The sequence below is a fragment of the Ranitomeya variabilis genome, chromosome 6 (assembly GCF_051348905.1).
Source record: "Ranitomeya variabilis isolate aRanVar5 chromosome 6, aRanVar5.hap1, whole genome shotgun sequence".
NCBI classification, from domain to species: Eukaryota; Metazoa; Chordata; class Amphibia; order Anura; family Dendrobatidae; genus Ranitomeya; species Ranitomeya variabilis.
Window position 1 is genome coordinate 426,867,026 of NC_135237.1, and position 20,147 is coordinate 426,887,172.

The 20,147-nt window shown below is 43.4% G+C and overlaps 1 protein-coding gene across 2 annotated transcripts in view; it reads right to left on the reverse strand.

Annotated features, from left to right (window-relative positions):
* Positions 1–20,147, reverse strand: part of SLC35D4 (solute carrier family 35 member D4) — a 189,272-nt gene that overhangs the window by 122,084 nt on the left and 47,041 nt on the right. For both annotated transcript variants that reach the window (XR_013217015.1, XM_077270357.1), the window contains exons 4-7: positions 17,183–17,264; positions 12,717–12,794; positions 8,220–8,245; positions 4,588–4,639 (exon numbers count right to left, since the gene is read on the reverse strand). Coding sequence is in view for 1 of the 2 variants with exons in the window: in XM_077270357.1 (XP_077126472.1) it covers positions 4,588–4,639; positions 8,220–8,245; positions 12,717–12,794; positions 17,183–17,264 (238 nt within the window). In the remaining variant the exon portion in view is untranslated. The remainder of the gene's footprint in view (positions 1–4,587; positions 4,640–8,219; positions 8,246–12,716; positions 12,795–17,182; positions 17,265–20,147) is intronic.

A 20,147-nucleotide genomic window follows, 5' to 3' on the forward strand; every position in this document is an offset into this window, starting at 1 on the left:
GTTCCATTACACTAGGAAAAATGAAGCCAGTCTTTGCACGCTGGGTCCTTTAACGCTCTGTTGAATGCTATAGAACAAAATGAAATTTCCATTTCAGGGACCTCTGGTGAAAATTAATCTGAGGTGCATTAAAACAGCCATCTTCTAACAGTATCACTGACCAGAGGACGATGTTATAAAAAAAAAAAAAAAAAAGAACATATGTAGAGTAAGCAACATAGTGGGCACTGTCTTAAGACAATTCATAGAGGAAGAGTGTCCGTTATTCTCAGTTTCAAAATTAAACCCTATAATGCACATCTGTACTTAGAGGGGATGTCCAAGACTTGGAGGGAGGGAGGTGGAAAAAAAAAAGGCACAGTTGCCAACAAGGGCAACCACCTGCCTGTTGTACCCAGTGCCAGTCATTGACCGCTCCTGCCAGAGATATAGCTACTCCCTGTCAATAGAGAATCAGTTTCTATTTCTGTTGACGGGGGGGGACTACTGGTGTCACACTGATTGACAGCCGGCTTCCCACAATTAGGCAGTGGATATCCGGCTGTCAATCAGCATGACACTAGTAGTGCCCCCTTTCCTGTCAACAGGAAGAGAAACTGCTGCTCTATTGACAGGGAGTGGCAGAATCTCTGGCAGGAGTGGTCAATGACCAGCAACAGGTACAATAGGCAAGTGGTTGCCTCCATTAGCAACTACATGCTTTTTTTTTTTTTTTTTTTTATAAAGTACTGAATATCCCTTTAAAGGAGACATTTTATGTGACTGCAGACCGAGTGCGCTGTGAGGTGACCGAAAGTATACGATTTGAAGTCACGTGATAACTAGACATGTACAGCCTTGCTCAAATCAAGCGCATTGAAAGGCCAGACACGTCTCGTCAGCACGTGACTGCATGTATGACTGCAGGGTTCACAATCTACAAGGGATGGGTGAGGATACAGTAGGTGAGGGTAGAGCTGGTCAAGTAGCGATTGGATGGTTACTGCAGGTTGTAGGCTTGTCAGAAAAGGTAGGCCTTCAGGTTCTTTTTGAAGGTTTCCGCGGTAGGCAAGAGTCTGATATGTTGGGGTAGAGAGTTCCAGAGTAGGGGTGATGTGCAGGAGAAATATTGTAGGCGGTTGTGGGAAGAGGAGATAAGAGGGGAGTAGAGAAGGAGATCTTGTGAGGATCGGGGGTTGCATGCAGGTACAGTAAGTAACGGGAGACGAGATCACAGATGTATGGAGGACACAGGTTGTGGATGGCTTTGTAAGTCATGGTTAGGGTTTTGAACTGGAGTCTTTGTGTAATGGGGAGCCAGTGCAGGGATTGACAGAGGGGAAAGGATGGGGAATAGCAGGGGGACAGGTGGATTAGTCGGGGAGCAGAGTTTAGAATAGATTGGAGGAGTGCGAGAGTGTTAGAGGGGAGGCCACAGAGAAGGAGGTTGCAGTAGTCAAGGCGGGAGATTATGAGGGCATGGTTGAGGAATGTACAGATCCGGTAAATATTTTTGAGCAGAAGTTGGCAGGAAGTGGAAAGGGCTCGAATATGTGGTTTAAAGGGGAGATCGGTGTCAAGGATTACACCGAGGCAGTGAGCTTGTGGTACTGGGGAGAGTGGGAAGCCATTTACTTTAATGGATAGGTCCGTTGGGGGGGGGGGGGGGGGGGGGGGGGGAGTTGAGTGAGATGAAAGATGATGAATTCTGCTTTGTCCATATTAAGTTTTAGAAATCTAATGGAGAAGAAGGATGAAATAGCGGACAGATATTGTGGGATAGGGGTTATTATGGAGGTGATAGCTGGTCCAGAGAGGTAGATCTGTGTGTCATCAGCACAGATGTGATACGGAAAGCCGTGAGATTCTATGAGCTGTACCAGGCCGAAAGTGTAAATGGAGAAGAGCAGGGGCCCTAGGACTGAACCTTGCAGGACTCCCGCAGATGGGGGGTGAGGTGAGGAGGTGGTGTGCGAGTGGGAGATGCTGAATGTCCGGTCTGTTAGGTATGACAAGATCCAAGATAGGGCCAAGTCTGTGATGCCAAGACATGAGAGTCTGTAGTAATAGGGAATGGTCCACTGTGCAAAGGTAGAGGACAGGTCCAAGAGGAAGAGTATGACAGTAGTGTCGCTTGGCTTTGGCGGTTAGTAGGTCATTGGAGTCTTTAATTATGTGGTTAATTGATAGATTCTGATCATAAAACCATTGGGCATAGTTATTATCGCTGCCAAGTCAGACTTTCTGCTTTAGTTGTTGCAAAATCTTGCCAAAAATCAATTTAAAACAAATGCATTAATGACTTAGAGCAAAAAATAAGATATTTGCACCTGAAAAACTTTTTACTAACCACAAAAGAGGCTACAACTTGTTGGATGGTACAGATGACAGAAATGGCCATCTAAATATTCACACAAATTTTTTAACTACTGATCATTTGCCAATGTTACTTTCTAAAAAAAAAAAAGAAAAAAAAAAGTCAACCAGCAGAAAAGCTTTATATTATGGTCTCAGTTTTCTGTACCTACAACACTGATCACGTGTTTCAATAGAACCTATTTTTAAATCCGTAGTGATTTGCTGCCATCAACTCCCTAATAGTGACCCCATTACCCTCTGTTGTCACTGGATCTATCCTCCAGGAGCTCTAATGCTGCCACATACTGAGATGCACCTAATGGCCCTGTCTAATAAAACATCTGAGAGCAGGGTTGTAGCACAGCTCAGCTATACCTATGCCGGAAGCTACCACTGATACCAGCTGCTAGCATCTAATGACCCCATCCAATTAATGAAAATCAGAAAAACAGATGCACCCGTGACCCACTCACATAAAACATCCCCCAGAAACCCTCACTGCATCCAAATTGCTTAGACAGATATTTTGCACCACAGCTCAGCAATGCAATTCTAAGCCCACTTATACATGCAGGAAAGCGCGTGATCATGTTCTGAAGATCGCCATGAGCAACCAATGAAATGTGGAGTCTGTGAATGAATATTGATCAAATAAAAGGTCACAGTCACTACATTCTAAACTATCAATGGTCGCCTCACAAATAAAAGTTCGCCCCTGTAGAAATTCATTTAAAGGGAACCTATCATGCTAAAAAAAAAAAACCCAAAAATAAAAAAAACACAGTGCAGATGTTAATCTGCAGGTTAGCAGCGTTCTGAAGCTGTTCAGCGCCCCGCTGCAGGAGGAAATGAACTTTATTCTACCCGGCAGCCTCAGGCTTTAAGTCACGGGGGTAGGCCGATGTGTCCGTCACCGCTTGGTGCTTATTGAGAGGCAGCTGGAACTGCACCCCCCCCCCCCCCCCCCCCCCCCCGTTGGCTCAGCACTAGAGATGACGGGCGTTGCGGTCCGGCGCCTCCTATCTTCATCAGATGACATTCTCTTCTTGTCTTCACGCTGCGGCTCCGGCAAAGGTGTACTTTGTCTGCCCTGTTGAGGGCAGAGCAAAGTACTGGAGTGCGCAGGTGCTGGGCCTCTCTGACCTTTCAAAGACAAAATATGCCTGCGCCGGAGCCGCAGCGTGAAGATAAGAAGAGGACGTCATCCTAAGAATATGGGAGATCCCGGACTGGACAGCGATGCCCATCAGACCGGGACCGCCCCTGGGTGAGTATAATCTAACCTCTTTTTCTCATCTTTCAGGATACATCGGGGGCTTATCTACAGCATTCGAGAATGCTGTAGATAAAGCCCCGGATGCCGGTGGGCTTACCTCAACTTTGATTTTGGGGGTGACAGATTCCCTTTAAAGGGAACCTGTCACCCCCCCAGGCGATTTTTACTAAAAGATCCACCTTGTGCAGCACTAATGCTGCATTCTGTCAAGGTGGGTCTTCTAGTTTGGGTCCCTGCAAACGCTGAAATAATCGCTTTTAGAATTTGCCCCTCATACCTGCAGTTTGTCAGGGGGGCATGTCTTTTCCCCTCTGACACAAACGCCTCCCAGCCATCACTCAGGGCCTCCATGTGCCGCCTCCATTTCCTTCCTGAAAGTTTTTTTTTTTCTGTCATGCGCAGTTTGCGCTGCCCGTTGACTCCCATCACATGATTGGAACTTACAGCGCAGGCGCTGGGGACGTTCAGGAAGGAAATGGAGGCGGCACCAGGAGGCCCTGAGTGACGGCTGGGAAGCGTTTGTGTCAGGGGGAAAAGACATGCCCCCGTGACAAACTGCAGGTATGAGGGGCAAATTCTAAAAATGATTATTTCAGCGTTGGCAGGGACCCGAACTAGAAGAGCCACCGTGGCAGAATGCAGCATTAGTGCAGCACAAGGTGGTTCTTTTAGTTAAAAACGCCTGGGGGGGGTGGGGGTGACAAGGATGGAGGATACATCAGTATATTGCACAAAGAAATAGACCAAGATAAACATATATGGTAAATATATATATATATTTTTTATAATGCAACCCTATGGGTGACAACAAAGAATATGTCAAAATCTTATTAAGATGTTGAGGTCTAACACAAAAAGCTGAAAATTGTAATCTGCTGCAAGTCTGCACTAGATTTTGCATAACAGCCACAAAGAATCTGTTCGTTCCAAATTCTGCCTTACTGATGGTAGCAAAAAATATAAATAAATTATACCTGTTTGTCATGTATTGGAAGGGTTCCAGCCGATATAAGTAACAAAGTGACACTGGGAGGTAAAAAAGAAACACTATGAAGTTAATAAGCTGTAAAAAGACAATGATAATTACAAAGGAAGATGTAGAGAAAATAGTTCAGCACTCTTCACAATACAAGTTAGACAGTATGAGTGGCATGTAAAAGCTGGCAATGCTCTGCCCAAAGCCAAAAATGATACCTGGGCTGCCATGAATGCATGCATTAGTGACAAGATCTATTATCAAATAAAGTTTACAATTAGCATCAACAGTAATGGAGAAGAACTTTCACAGTAGATGCATCTCTAGATATCCTTACAGAGGCACTTTATGTGACTGCAGCGTGCTCTGAGGATTCTCTGAAGCCAGCAGCGGACAAGGATGCGACAGCAAGAGTGCTATTTGCATATTTCCGGCCACAGCCTGACTAGACGTTTCCGGCCTCGCTCAAGTCACTTGTATTGACAGAGGCCACACGACTAGTCGGTACATGACCACATCTATGCAAATAGTAAACTTGTGGTTACGCCGCCTGTACTGAGGAATCCTGACAGCGCGTACGGTGTGCGCTGTGAGAACTCACAAGTTTGTAGTCACAGAGTGCAGACTTGTACCCCCCCAAAAAATGCTCATCTCAGATCTACATTGTGCAGTTGGGTACCTTTACAAACTAGCTCTTATACACAACTTCACACTGCCTAACCCATGGCAGCAGGCTGGATACATTTACAAAATGGCAAACCTTGAGACACCCCGATGCTTCCCTCCGCATTTTGGTAATGGAGATGACAAATTCAGAGCTCCAGGCTTGCCCCATTCTTTCTATTAATAGCATCAAAACAGAAAAAAGAACCCCTGAACACAAGAGAGAGTCCACAGTCATCAAGATAGCTACACATTTTGCGCATTTGGTGTTCATTTTCTACAATTCTTGAAAAATGGTCAAAAATACTTTTCAGTCTGGGCGCTACAAATTATTTCCTTAGGTTTCCTGTTAGTGAGTAAAGCAATGTCACTATGTGGCAGAGGAGAATTTTCTTGAATGAAAGAATCTAAATGATAATCGGACAGTAGCCGTATGTATACGGACAGAGGTTACCAGCATCTGCTGTCTACAACAACCTATTACGTTTAGTACTTTTCAAAAGGGAACAGTTTATTGAAAAAATATAATTAGTCTTGTTTCTGTTATGAACCTTGTGCAAATTATTGCTCCATCCTCCGCTACATTTTTTGTTCTGCAAGCAGTTTTTGTTTTTCCAAGACAAATGGCTATGGTCCAAGGAACACATGCCTTTTTATTACAGCAGTCTATTTCACTACCACAAAAGAGGCAGTAACACTTAACAAATTATGTTCTATAAAAAAATCCCAGAACATAGACTTACAATTTTAATATAAGGGTCATCTGTTTCTTAAACCAAACACGAGGTCAGATAGACTGGCTATTGTGTCATGTTCAGTGCTAAGGTGAATACGATCACTTTATTCACACAAACTGCATAGAATAAGTAGGAATTTACACACTGCTTGTTTGGTGTGAATTCTTCATGTACATTTCTTAAAAAGTGACCCTATCTGCACGATTTCACACCCTAAACTATTTATATGTGCAGGTAACTTTTTCAAAGACAGGTTCATTAATACCTTTACATCACCTGTCCATCCTGCTGTTAATGAGAAACCAAGTATTGAACTGATAAGCAAATGAGGCTGCAGCAGTACAAGAGATCTGAAGCCTCTGCCATTCTAGCTCTATTACCTGCTCAGAGGCGCATCCACTTGCTTGTTTGACAAGTTCTTGGCCAGAAATCGCACAGCACCGAGGCTGTCCATCAAGCAGGAAGAGGCAGCAGTGGGTAAGGAATTGAGCTGAAGTGATGGCGGCCTCAAATCAACAGCCACATTAGCATATTAATTCCGAAGCCTCTGTCACTCGGGCTCCATTCCTCCTCCATGAGTGACAGCCTCTATTACTGTGCGACTTCAGGTACGGTGCTGTCAGCCAAGCAGGAGGAGTCACTTCTGGCAGAAAATAGAGCTGGAGTGACAGAGGCTTCAGACCTTCAGCCTCAATTTCATATCAATTCAGACACTGATTTCTCAGTAACAGAGGAATGGACTGGTCATGTAAAAGGCATTTCTGGAATTATAGAAGAACAAAAAAAAAACAAAAAACTAAGATGCATATTGGGGGTGGGGTGAAATTTTGCAAAAATTCCCTTTTACTGAAAAATAGAAGTTTTTTTCTGTTGTGAAAAAAGCACCAAAAAAAATAAAATTTATAATAATCCCAAGGTCTGCAGTTTAATCTGCAGATCTAGGGTCCACCCTGAAATGAATGGGCAAAATCCACATTAACTAGGTGCGTTTGCTCAACATAAATTGACATGCTGCGGATCTCTCAAAAACAAAAAAAAAAAAGAAGAGAACAAAAAAATCATGTGAATGACAAGTTAAAACTCATCCACTTTACTGGTACATTAAACTTCAGAAAAGATTTTACATGTGGATCATCAACATGCAATATCAGCATGATACATGACGCGTGAACCTAGCTTAACCCCTTCCCAACATATAACATATAATTACATGATATGTCGTGTCCCTGCCTTTGATGTGGGCTCCAGAGCGGAGTCCGCATCTTTCCCTGTACATGACCGCTGATTTCATCAGTGGTCATGTGCCTTTAACATCCGGGGGGGATTGGAGCTACACCTATGGCTGTTAACCAGTTAAATCCCATTGTCAATTTCTTACAGCGGGATTTAACAAGCGCCGGCCAGGAGCAAGTCCCAATTCCTGCCCATCGATGTCCCTGTCACATGGTCGAGGGAATCATCACAGCAAGCGGTCTGCTGAGGACCCTCATGCCTGTCATTATGGTACCCCCTGTGAACGTCGTTTGTGGCCGGCGTTCATAGGAGATGGTGATTTCTGCTATACATAGCAGTGCTGAAAACCAACTATGTATAGCACAGGGGATCAGACAGACAGATTCAAGTCTCCTTGAGGGACTATTAAAGTGAAAAAAAAAAAATAAAAATTTTATAAATATGAAAAAAAGTCAAATCATTTTGCCACATTGAAAAAAAAAAAAAAAAAAAACTTAAAAAAAAAATCCATTGCCAAATTCAGAAATGTCCAATCAAAAGTAAATTAATCAGATCGGTAAATGGTGTATAGTGAGGGGAGAAAAAAAAATTGAAAATACATATTTTTTTTTTTTTTATGTACACTGGCAAATTTTGATAGACTTTACTTATAATGCATCAGTAAAACAATGTAGTTGCCTGAAAATCTAAAGAGCAGGATTTCGGTCAGGTGGCCATAAGGCAGATTATTGACCCAATACCTTTTGAGATGTTACTGTATGTGCCTAATAATATATTCAGCCTGTTCATTAAATGTGAAAACTTGTACTTATCTAGACAAACCGGGTACAAGGCATTTTGTACACTATATGCTTCACTCGACATGCCCAATAAAAGCAGAAGTATGGAAGATTTCAAACAAACAGAACTCTGGATTTGCAAAACCCCTGTCCTGTAATCTAGGCTTCCTTTACACAAGCAATCATAGCATCAGTTAAGTGTTTGGAAACTGCCTTACCTGCACAATCGTATGTAAGAACTTGGCTGCAATTAAAAAAAGTAAAGAGCATTAGATCCCATTTACAGAGCTGGAGGTTAGAACCAAGTTATGTCATCAAAATGGAAGGTTCAGCGCGCCATCATACAGTGACAGAGGTCGCTCTAGTGGTTACTTTTACTTCTCCTTCTATTCCGCTTTACCTCAGCAATCCAGTAAGAACATATGTACACACTTCTATGATCTACAGTATCAGTCAAAAGTTTGGACACCCCCATTCATGCAAAGGCTTTTCTTGTTTCTATTGGTACATACAGATTGTAGATTTAGTATGAAGACCGCAAAATCATGAAGCAACCCATATGGGAACAAGGTGTAATAAGCAAGCGTTAAACCTACCAGAGAGTTTGTTAAACCTTAGATTTCTCAAGATACCACCTTTCACTCTGAAACACCCCTTTGGCATGCTCTCAAGCAGCTTGGTCAAGTAGTCAAACGGAATGGCTTTCCTAGAGTTTTGATGGAGTTCCCAGAGGTGCTGAGCATTTGCTTAAAGGGCCACTGTCACCCCCCTCCTGCCGTTATAAACTAAAAGAGCCACCTTGTGCAGCAGTAATGCTGCATTCTAACAAGGTGGCTCTTTTAGTTTTTGGTTCAAGTATTCCCAAAATAAAGCGTTTTGAAACTTATCCAAAATACCTGTCTTTAGCCAGGGAGGCGGGTCCTCACTCCCCAGCTTGAACCGCTACTCTGCCGTCACTCAAATCTTCAGGGGCTTTCGGCGCCGCCCCCTCCGCGCTTTTTTCACTTCAAAACCGGCGCCTGCGCTGTGTTTAAGCTCTGGCCGTCTGACGTCCCAGCCAGGCTTGCAGACTGCGCCTGTGCGGGCATTGCAGCCACCCACCTTGGGAATCCCAGCCCCGCAGTGTGTTATGCATTATGCACAGTGCGGGGCTAGGATCCCTGGGCATGCGCACCAGCTAGCAGGAAAGTTTCCAAGGTTGGTTCTTTCCCGGCGATTGCTAGGAGGAGGAGGAACGATCAGCTGAATACAGTATACAGATGCTGTAAGGCGGGGGACCTGGGTGACCGGCTGACACACGCAGTGCGCATGCCCAGGAATCCTAGCCCCGCACTGTGCATAATGCATAACACACTGCGGGGCTGGGTTTCTCAAGGTAGGTGGCCGCAATGCCCACACAGGCGCAGTCTGCAAGCCTGGCTGGGACGTCAGACGGCCAGAGCTTAAACACAGCGCAGGCGCCGCAATTCCGCATTTTTTTTTTTTTTCAATAATGCTTTTATTGAACTTTTTTGACAATACAAATATAATATTTGCACATTCTTGTATCAATCAGTCAATGTTACGTCACATCTCGAGCAATACGGTGTAAGTAAATAAAATAATTTGCATAAACATAACAAAGAAGTAAAATGGCTAATTTAAAAGGTCTGTTTTTGGTCCTTATTATCTGTCATTGCCATATTTTGACGTTATGCCGGAATGGGCAAAAACACAGAGAAGTAAGAAGAAAATACTTAGGAAAATGAAGGGGGGGGGGGAGGAGAACATCTGGGGAAAATGAAGGAAGGGAGAAGGGGGGGAGAGCACTCGGCTTCCACTCCTACATCCTCAGGTTTATATGTCCCAATCCGCGAGTCATCCTCACAGAGGCGGACGACCTGCTATTGTTTGTTCCAAGAACCAAGTAGTCATCTTAAAACAATCTCTGATTCCTTGCTTAGTGTGAGCCGGAAGGATCGCTATAAATGGTTCCCATGTGTCAAAGAATGTCTGAGTCCTTCTCTCTTTTTGGAGGGAAGCGTCTATCCAGTCCATTCTAAACAGAAAAGCAAGTTTCTCTAGGAAAAGTCGCAATGTGGGCACTTTAGGCGCCAACCAGTTTTGCAGAACTGTTTTACGAGCTGCAGCTGAGATAATAAAAAGGAATTTTTTACCATGGTATGGTATATGGACATCACTATCCGTAATATGACCAAAGAGAGCCCAGGCTGAAGTAAGTGTGATGTTATATGAGGTGTGCGTCGACACGAAGGTATGTATACGCTGCCAGAACAATTGAATTTGTGGACAAGCCCAAAAGCAGTGATAGTGGTCCGCTTCAGATTCCCCACATCTAGAACAGGCCGGGCTCGCCAGATTCCCCATCAGATAACTACGTTTTGGTGAAACATAGGTCTTGTGCAGGATCTGTAACGTCATTTCCCAATAAGAGACAGAAGATATATATTTGAGTGCTTTCTGTAATGCCCGCAAGATAAGAGATGGTGTAAAGGAGACATCATCCACCTGCCATTTTGTAATTCCCACCCCTGTGGTATCATACTGTATCAGAGGACGAAGGAATGTATAGTACTCCGAGACCAGACCCTTATTCTGAGTGCATGTATTCAACTTGCTCAGTAATTCGTCCTGCCAGTCATTGTCATTGAAAGCGTGTATGACACTATGTGCGTAGCTTTGCAGCTGCATGTAGTGGAAAGGGTGTGTGCGTATATAGTCAAACAAAGTGCATGCCTGAGCAAATGAAATGACGGCCCTTGTCTGTGTGTCAACTATGTCTCCAATGGATTGTAAACCCTCTCTCTGCCATCTAGAGAAGATGGGGTGTGCCTTTCCATCATGGAAACTAGGGTTATTGGAAAATGACTGTGCAAGTGAAACACCACTGGACAAGTGTAGCCTCCTACGCACCACCACCCACGTCCTCCACATTGACATAAATAAGGGGTTATTTTTATGGTCTGATGTTAATGAGGGATATGGGGAATGTAATAAGCTTACCAGGGACCTATTATCTATCAGAGATGATTCTACGGTATTGGATGAATACGTGGATGTACCGTTCAGCCAGTCTTTAAGGATCCGCATGTTGGCTGCCAGATTACATAATTTAACATCTGGGAAATTGATTCCCCCATTAGTCTTAGGCTGCTGGAGGATGTACAGTCCAATTCTAGGTCTCCTTCCCTGCCATATGAAATTGCGGAATAGTCGATTGATGTTGCGTTCATCTACGGGTCTTAAATAGAACGGCAGGACATTAAACAGGTATAACAGCCGCGGGAAGGAGATCATTTTTATCAGGTTTGCCCGACCTATAAAAGATAGGGTGAATTTGCTCCACGCATTCAAGTCGTCCTGTAATGACTTGATAAATGTCTGCAGGTTGGTCCGCTGCAGTTCTGCTGGAGATCTAGTAATTTGAACACCCAGATATGTAATAGATTGGGTTTTCCACTGGATAGGGTAATTTTGAGCCCACGTAGGTTTTGCGGGTCCCGTGAGCATCAGAGCTTCAGATTTTGTCACATTTATTGAGAAACCTACTAGTGCTCCCTTTTGCTCTACTATTGAAAGCAAAGGGCCCAGATTGACCCGGGGTCTTGACATAAAAATTAAAATATCATCTGCAAAAGCCATCATTTTAATTTCAGTATTCCCAAATTGTAATCCCTGAAGGCCTGGCCACTCCTGTAAGTATCTTAATAGTGGGTCTAATGCCAGGTTAAAAAGTATCGGTGAGATTGGGTATCCCTGTCTTGCTCCCCTTTCCAAGATGATTGGAGGAGATAATAAATTATTTATGGATAGTTTAGTGGTTGCATTATGTTGTATGATGTGTAAAAGTCTAAGAAAAATATCGCCAAAGCCTCTGTACCTTAAAACCGTGCTCAAAAAGCTCCATGATATTGAGTCAAATGCTTTCTCAGCATCAAGGCTGAGTAGCAGTGTGGGAGGACAGTTTTGTTGTTTAGCAAGAACTGTTGCGGCTACAGCCGTCCTAACCCCCAGGGCAGAGTGACGGCCTCTTGTAAAACCCAATTGTGAGGGTATGAGTAAACCTGGCAAAAACTCTTGCAAGCGATCCGCCAGGCAATTCCGCATTTTTAATGAACATGTTGCTTTTTTTTCAGTTGCACAAGAAATGCGGAATACACTGTAAATAATACGAGGCATATGTAAGCGTTTTTTTCGCATTTTTATCACGTTTTTATAGCGAAAAAAACACGAAAAATACTGAACGTGTGCACATGGCCTGACAGTCGCAAACATTTTCTGAAGTTAATAATAATAACTTTTTATTGATAAGCAAATAAGAAGGTTTTGGAGCACCTTTGGTGTGGCCAAGAGTTTGGTTGCAGACCTTTACTTGCATACTGGCGCCCTACACCCGCTTCTGATTGACAGTACTCACTTCCCAGAGAAAGCACTGTGAATGCTGCCGGCCTGTGTACTCTAGGGAGCGAGCACTGTCAAACAAAAGGAGAGGAAGGACTGAAATATGTAAATGCGTAATGTGGCACCGAGCCTTTCATTTGCATATATGACTTAAAAGTTATTTTCTCAGGATATATTTAGGCAGTGACAGACTCCATTTAAAACAGTCTTGTCAAAGATGTTGGCAGCATTTGAAGATTAGGTGTTTACAACAGTTAAAACAGATAAACCAACAAAAACCTAAAAAAAAATAATTAAAAAAATAAATAACCTACCTCTCTGAAGAAAATTTTCTGGACTGCATAGGTCACGACGTCAGAGGCATTGTGCAAAGTCAAAAATATAGGAATCGGCTACAAAGAAAGGAAGGAGAGAAAATACAAGATTAACTGCTTTTACTACACATGGCGCCTGTAACAATGGCTAATATGTGAACAACCAGGACATTCCTCGCTCATTATATGTAGTAGCATTACAGTATGCCAGCTGGGCAGTGCCCTGGGAATTAGGCATGTGCCATTTAGTTCACCTGAAAACATGTGTATAATAATGCAATCACAGAGTTACACAGACAAAAGCCATAGCAATGCCTTTGAAAAATCATAGTTGCATAGCAGTACAAGAAAGACCACAAGCACTAGAATGGGAGCATCACTGCTGTTCTGAATGGAGGGAGACTGGTCGCTGCCACCACTGACAGTCTGGTCTGATTTTGTCGCTTCTTGTTGGCAGCAGACATTGTAATAGCTATTTGTTATGGTGGGCACAGTGACTGACTCATCTCCTGCTGCTGCAGGGTCATGGATGGCGGGCACGCTACTGTTGGGTTATTGACAGAGCACTACATCTGAGACCTGGGCAGACTGTCAGGATGCCGCAAACCCATACAGTAAAGATGGCGGCAATACAGGTGCAAAATACTGATGAGACAACCACTCATAGCCTACCAGTTCATGGAGGGGGGATTCCTTAGTATTAAATTGCACAAAAGAGGATTGTATAGGGCGCTGGTCACACACAGGCTGCTTTTAATCCTAATATCAGGACCAGCAAGTGTGAGGACCCTTGATGCGGGTTGCGAGCTTGAAAAAAACGCAGCAAAAATGTAATGTGTGAACATAACCTTAGGGACACCAACTGAAATGGAGGTCGCATTAATGAGCCATAGAAGAAAATTCCTATTCAAGATCCCCTCTGAGCCTGGAAGCACAGCCGCAGTAGTAATGGACCTCAAACATGTATTACATGGAAGGCAACTACCTTATATACTCGAGTATAAGCCCAGATTTTCAGCCCATTTCTTTAGGCTGGAAGTGCCCCTCTCTGATTATATTCGAGTCATTGTCCCAGGGGGTAAGCGGGGAAGCGGAAGAAGTGGCAGCGGTCACATCATACTCACCTCCTCCCGGCGCTGTCTGTGCACTTCCCTGCTTCTCAGATGGTCTCTGGCTCCAGTAGCTTGTTTCGGTGTTCTGCGGTCACATGGTACCGCTCATTATAGTAATGAATATGGACGCAACTCCACTCCCATAGGCATGGAGCGCATATTCATTACTTTAATGAGCGGTACCCATGTGACCGCTGAACACAGGAACAAGCTGCCAGCGCCAGAGACAATCTGAGTAGCAGAGACCGCGCCAGGAGGGGTGAGTATGATGGGGAGGGTGAGCCATGCGATATTCACCTGTCCTCATTCCACCACCGGGCTCTGTCTTCCGCGCCCTCTGGCTGTGCCATTCAGGTCAGAGGGCGCAATGACGTGTTTAGTGCGTGCCCTCTGCCTGAACAGTCACTGCAGAGACCCGGAAGACACAGCGGCGCGCGGCAGAGGAACGGGGACAGAGGAATATTGCAAGTGCCGGGGGCCTGAGTCAGTGGCGACCCCGACACCTGGCCCCCATAACGCGCCGGTGTCCCCGCCTGCTCAGGACACTGGCACCAAACCCCCAGCGACGAGAGGAGAGAGTGGTTTTTTTCAACCCCTCCATGACCTTGGGATTTTCCGTTTTTCCATGTTCATTTTTTGCTCCCCTTCTTCCCAGAGCCATAACTTTTTTATTTTTCCATCAATATGGCCATGTGAGGGCTTATTTTTTGCAGGACGAGATGTACTTTCGAACGACATCATTGGTTTTACCATGTCGTGTACTAGAAAATGGGAAAAAAATTCCAAGTGCGGTGAAATTGCAAAAAAAGTGCTATCCCATGCGTGTTTTTTGTTTGGCTTTTTTGCTAGGTTCACTAAATGCTAAAACTGACCTGCTATTATGATTCTCCAGGTCATTTCAAGTTCATAAACACCTAACATGTATAGGTTATTTTTTTTATCTAAGTGGTGAAAAAAAATTCCAAACTTTGCTAAAAAAAGGTTTTTTTTCCCCGATACCCGTAGCGTCTCCATTTTTCGTGATCTGTGGTCGGGTGAGGGCTTATTTTTTGAGTGCCGAGCTGACGTTTTTAGTGATACCATTTTGGTGCAGATACGTGCTTTTGATCGCCCGTTATTGCATTTTAATACAATGTTGTGGTGACAAAAAAAAACTAATTTGGGCATTTCGATTTTTTTTCTCTCTACGCCGTTTAGCTATCAGGTTAATCCTTTTTTTTTTTTTATTGATAGATCGGGCGATTCTGAATGCGGCGATACCAAATATGTGTAGGTTTGATTTTAATTTTTTATTGTTTTTTTCTGAATGGGGCAAAAGGGAGCACGGTGGCGCAGTGGTTAGCACTGCAGTCTTGCAGCGCTGGGGTCCTGGGTTCAAACCACACCAAGGACAAGATCTGCAAAGAGTTTGTATGTTCTCTCTGTGTTTGCGTGGGTTTCCTCCAGGTTCTCCGGTTTCCTCCCACATTCCAAAGACATATGACAGGGAATTTAGATTGTGAGCTCCAACGGGGACAGCGATGATAATGTATGCAACCTGTAAAGTGCTGTGGAATATTTTAGCGCTATATAAAAAAAATATTATTATTATTAGAGGTGATATATATATATATATATATATATATATATATATATATATATATATATATATATATATATATATATATTTTTAACATTTTTTTTTCTCTACTTTTGCCATGCTTCAATAGCCTCCATGGGAGGCTAGAGGCTGGCACAGCCTGATCGGCTCTGCTACATAGCAGCGATCATCAGATCGCTCCTATGTAGCTGGATTACAGGCTTGCTATGAGCGCCGACCACAGGGTGGCGCTCACAGCAAGCTGGCATCAGCAACCACAGAGGTCTCAAGGACCTCTATGGTTACTATGCCGAAATATCGCTGACCCCCCATCATGTGACGGGGGTCGGCGATGAGAGCATTTCAGGCCTCGAGGCTAGTTAAATGCCGCTGTTGGCATTTGACGGCGGAATTTAACTACCGTAGTTAATAGCCTCGGATGGATCGCGATTCCACTCGACGCTATTGCGCGCACATGTCAGCTGTTCAAAACAGCTGACATGTTGTGGCTTTGATGTGGCCTCAGCACCGGAGCCCACATCAAAGCAGGGGGATCTGACCTCGGACGTACTATCCCGTCCCAAGGTCAGAAAGGGGTTAATCGCAGCAGCATATGGGGCATATTATTCTATGGAGCATCTTATGGGGCCATCATTAACCTTTGCGCAGCATTATATGGGGCATATTTTGTATGGAGCATCTTATGGGGCCCATCATGAACTGTATGGAGCATTATATGGGGCTCCTGATTCAATATGGATCTTCAAAAACATTTAAACCTACTAATGTCTCAATTAATTTTACTTTTATTGGTATCTATTTTTATTTTCGACATTTACCAGTAGCTGCTGCATTTTCCCCCCTAGGCTTATACTCGAGTCATTAAGTTTTCACAGTTTTTTGTGGCAAAATTAGGGGGGTCGGCTTATACTCTAGTATATACGGTAATTTAAAAGCCAGCGCCTAATGATACTCTCTCTACTTCTGTTACCAAGAGAAAATATGCAATTAGCCATAACGTCTAATGTGATAAAGTCAGTCATTGGCTGGAAGAGAAGCCAGATTATAACACACCATTTATTTTTTTTTTTCAAATAAGAGCTATGGGCATTAATTATATGGACATCAAGACATGAAGTACCTACTTACACTATCATCTGCTTCCATTGGAATACAAGTGTTGAAAACTTGTCAAGGAGAGGTGACAGATGCTCCTTAAAGGGAATCCGTAACCGGGTTTTTGCCACCAAATCAAAGAGCAGCATAATGTACAGCAATTCACTGGTCTCCTTGCAGAAGTTTTGAAAATTTTCTGCTGAAAAAAAGGTTTTGTCTTTGCGGTTTTTTTTTCTCTTTTAATATTAGAGGACTAGTAAACTTGCTGCCATGTAGTCCTCCATTTTTATGAGCACTGTATAACACCGTCTCCCACAACTGAGTGGCCTATTCCTGCCTATGCAGTGTACACAAAATTCTGCATATTTGTAGTTGGGGCGGAGTTATATAGAGCTCAGCATTCAGAGAACTGCTAGATCTGCAGCAGAAAAAACACTGATTTTATCAAAACTGCAGCAAGCAGCCCAGTAAGTGATACATCACTAGAATCAGAGTCTATGCACCTACATTATGCTGCTTTCAGATAAGGTAGCAAAGACCTGCTGACAGGTTACCTTTATGTAGCATGCAGAGAAAGTGATAGGTGTATAAGAGGTTATGAAAACCAGACTTGGCTGGTTACCAGGATGAAAGTACAGAACATGGGCAATGTCACATACCAGCCTTGACAGAGCTCTGGAACCTGCATAAATAATGCCCACAAAGAATGCAGACGCTGGAAGCCAAGACACAATGTCAGCCCTGTAAAACAGTTAAGAAGTGGTCATGTAATGTGCAGATCCCAAACATCATTTTATACACAGTCCAGCCAGAAAAGCACTAATCACACCACAAAAGCTTAGAAAAAAAAGCATGTTTTTCTGGTTGTAAATATAGCATAAAAACAACTAAATTCCAATTCCAACGACATAATATAACTTAAATGGAATCTGTGACCAGATTTTTGCTACAGAGATCAACATGATGTAGGGGCAGAGACCCTGGTTCCAGCGATGTATCATTTACTGGGCTGCTTGCTGCATTGTTGATAAAAATCACTTTCATCTGCTGCAGATCCATCAGTTCTCTGAATGCTGAGCTCTGTATAACCCTGCTGACAGCACTGATTGTGTGCACTGTGCATAGGCAGAAATCTGCCAGTCGTGAGGGTGTGGCTATATAGAGCTCATAAATATGGAGAACTACATGGAAGGAGGCTTACTAGTTCTCTAGTAACAAAATCATTTTTTTTTCAGCAGGAGTTTATCAAGACAACAGCAAACAGCCAAATAAGTAGCATCACTGAAATAAGGGTCTCTGCCCCTACAATGTGCTGCTCTCGGATTTGTGACAGATTCCCTTTAAAGCTGTTGCCCAAGATTATCCTTAGCAGCAGCATCATCAATCTCACAATGGTGGGGTCCGATACCCTGCACCACCACTGATCTACTGTAAGGAGCTAATGTGTTTGAATGTAAACAGTGTATAGAGCTGGAACAGCACAGCTCCGTACACGGTGTACTGGCTGGACTTAAGTATGGCAGCACAGCTCCCATTCACTTCATCAGGAGCTGAGCCATAATACACATTGTCTGAAGCCAAACTATTCCGGCTCGGTACCGCAGGAGAGGTGAAGGGAGGAAAAAAACTGACAAGGATCCAGTGTAGGAGATCTTAATCCTTGGGGTGGGATAGGACCCTCAGTAATCACTAATTGACATGTCACGCTTTCTCTCAGGGGAGAAAAAAAAAGTTGTGCATGGGTTTGGGTATGCATAAATAGGTGTTTGGTGAAGTGATCCTTAGTTACTTCTATATGGAGATTCCACAATCATTTGCAATGTCTAAAAGTTGTTTTTTCCTCTCAAAAATTCTCCATCTACACAGGTGTCTGTTAAAGGTTGCATACTAGGCATGCACAATTATTTCCAGATAGTTCTTATTATTTTCAAAAATGGTGTTCCACCCTGGTGTCACATACCTGTCCATCACTCTGGATCTGTGCCATAGCTGCATCAAGGCATTATATTCCCTAATGACTGGAATAGGCGCAGAGAGGTGTTTGTAAAGATACGCAGCTCTGCTCCATCACAGAAGATGCTGGTAGTGAAGTCTGTAATATGCCATGCCATATCACACAGAAGGATGGGTCTGACCTTTTCTGGGGGAGTTTTCCTCCGTAATGCTACCTGCTTATGATTGGTCAATGTTTTTCAGGGGAGAAAGTAAACGCCCCCAGAGAAGAATCTCTACCAATATCCTATTGGTGATACTGGAAATTAGCATATAAACTTTACAGGCCAATATCAGATGAGGGAAGGAAAGAAAAACAAACAATGTTTTATTCAGCTCTGCAGCCACTATTCTGTGACTTGTCCGGTCTGACATGCCCAAATTGGTGAGAAGTTCTCTTTAAACATTAAATTACTATTTGACACCTTCATATCATATCTAAAGCATATTAAACATAGAAGAATGATAGGTGGGAGTCCAGGAAGTGGAGATGGTATCAGAGCAGGGGTGGGCATTTAATTTTCCAGAGGGGCCACATGAGACACCATGACTGTTGTGAATGGCCGAACCAATAATTGTATCACTTAATATTGAGCAGAATTAAATATGCAAAATCCCCATACACACTGCGTGAGCCCCACACAGCAGCCCTCATACACACTGCGCGAGCCCCACCAATACATACAGCATAAGTCTGACATTTTGACCACTGTGTATGGAGGCCAAGTATTTGATACTCTGCCGATTTTGCAAGTTTTCCCACCTACAAAGAATAGAGAGGTCTGTAATTTTTATTGTAGGTACACTTCAACTGTGAGACAGAATCTAAAAATAAAGAGCAGAAAATCACATTGTATGAGTTTTAAATTAAATTGCATTTTACTGCATGAAATAAGTATTTGATCACCTACTAACCAGCAAGAATTCTGGCTCTACAGACCTGTTAGTTTTTCTAACAGGTCTCTTACTCCCCTCCTACTCTGCACTCATTATCTGTATTAATTGTACCGGTTTGATCTTGTTACCTTAATAAAAAAAAGACACCTGTTCACGTTATTAATCACACTCCAACCTCTCCACCATGGCCATGACCAAAGAGGTGGCTAAAGAGACCAGAGGCAAAATTGTAGACATGCATAAGGCTGGGATGGGCTACAGGACAATAGGAAAGCAGTTTTATGAAAAGGCATCAACTATCGGCACAATTATTAGAAAATAAGAGAAGAGGAAAAAAAAAAAAATGATGACTTTCAATCTTCCTTGGTCTGGGGCTCCATGAAAGATCTCGCCTCGTGGGGTAATAAGGATTCTAAGAAAGGTCAGGACTCAGTCCAGAAGTAAACAGAAGTACCTGGCCAATGACCTGAAAAGAGCTGAGACCACAGTCTCAAACAGTACCTTTATTAACATACTACGCCGTCATGGATTAAAATCCGGCAGGGTAACCAAGGACCCCCTGCTCATGCCAGCACATGTCCACGACTGTTTGAAATTTGCCATTGACCATCTGGATGATCCAGAGGAGGAATGGGAGAAGGTCATGTGGTAGGATCAGACTAAAATAGAACAATTTTGTTATTAACAACATGATGAGTACAACCCCAAGAACACCATGCAAACCTTGAAGCATGG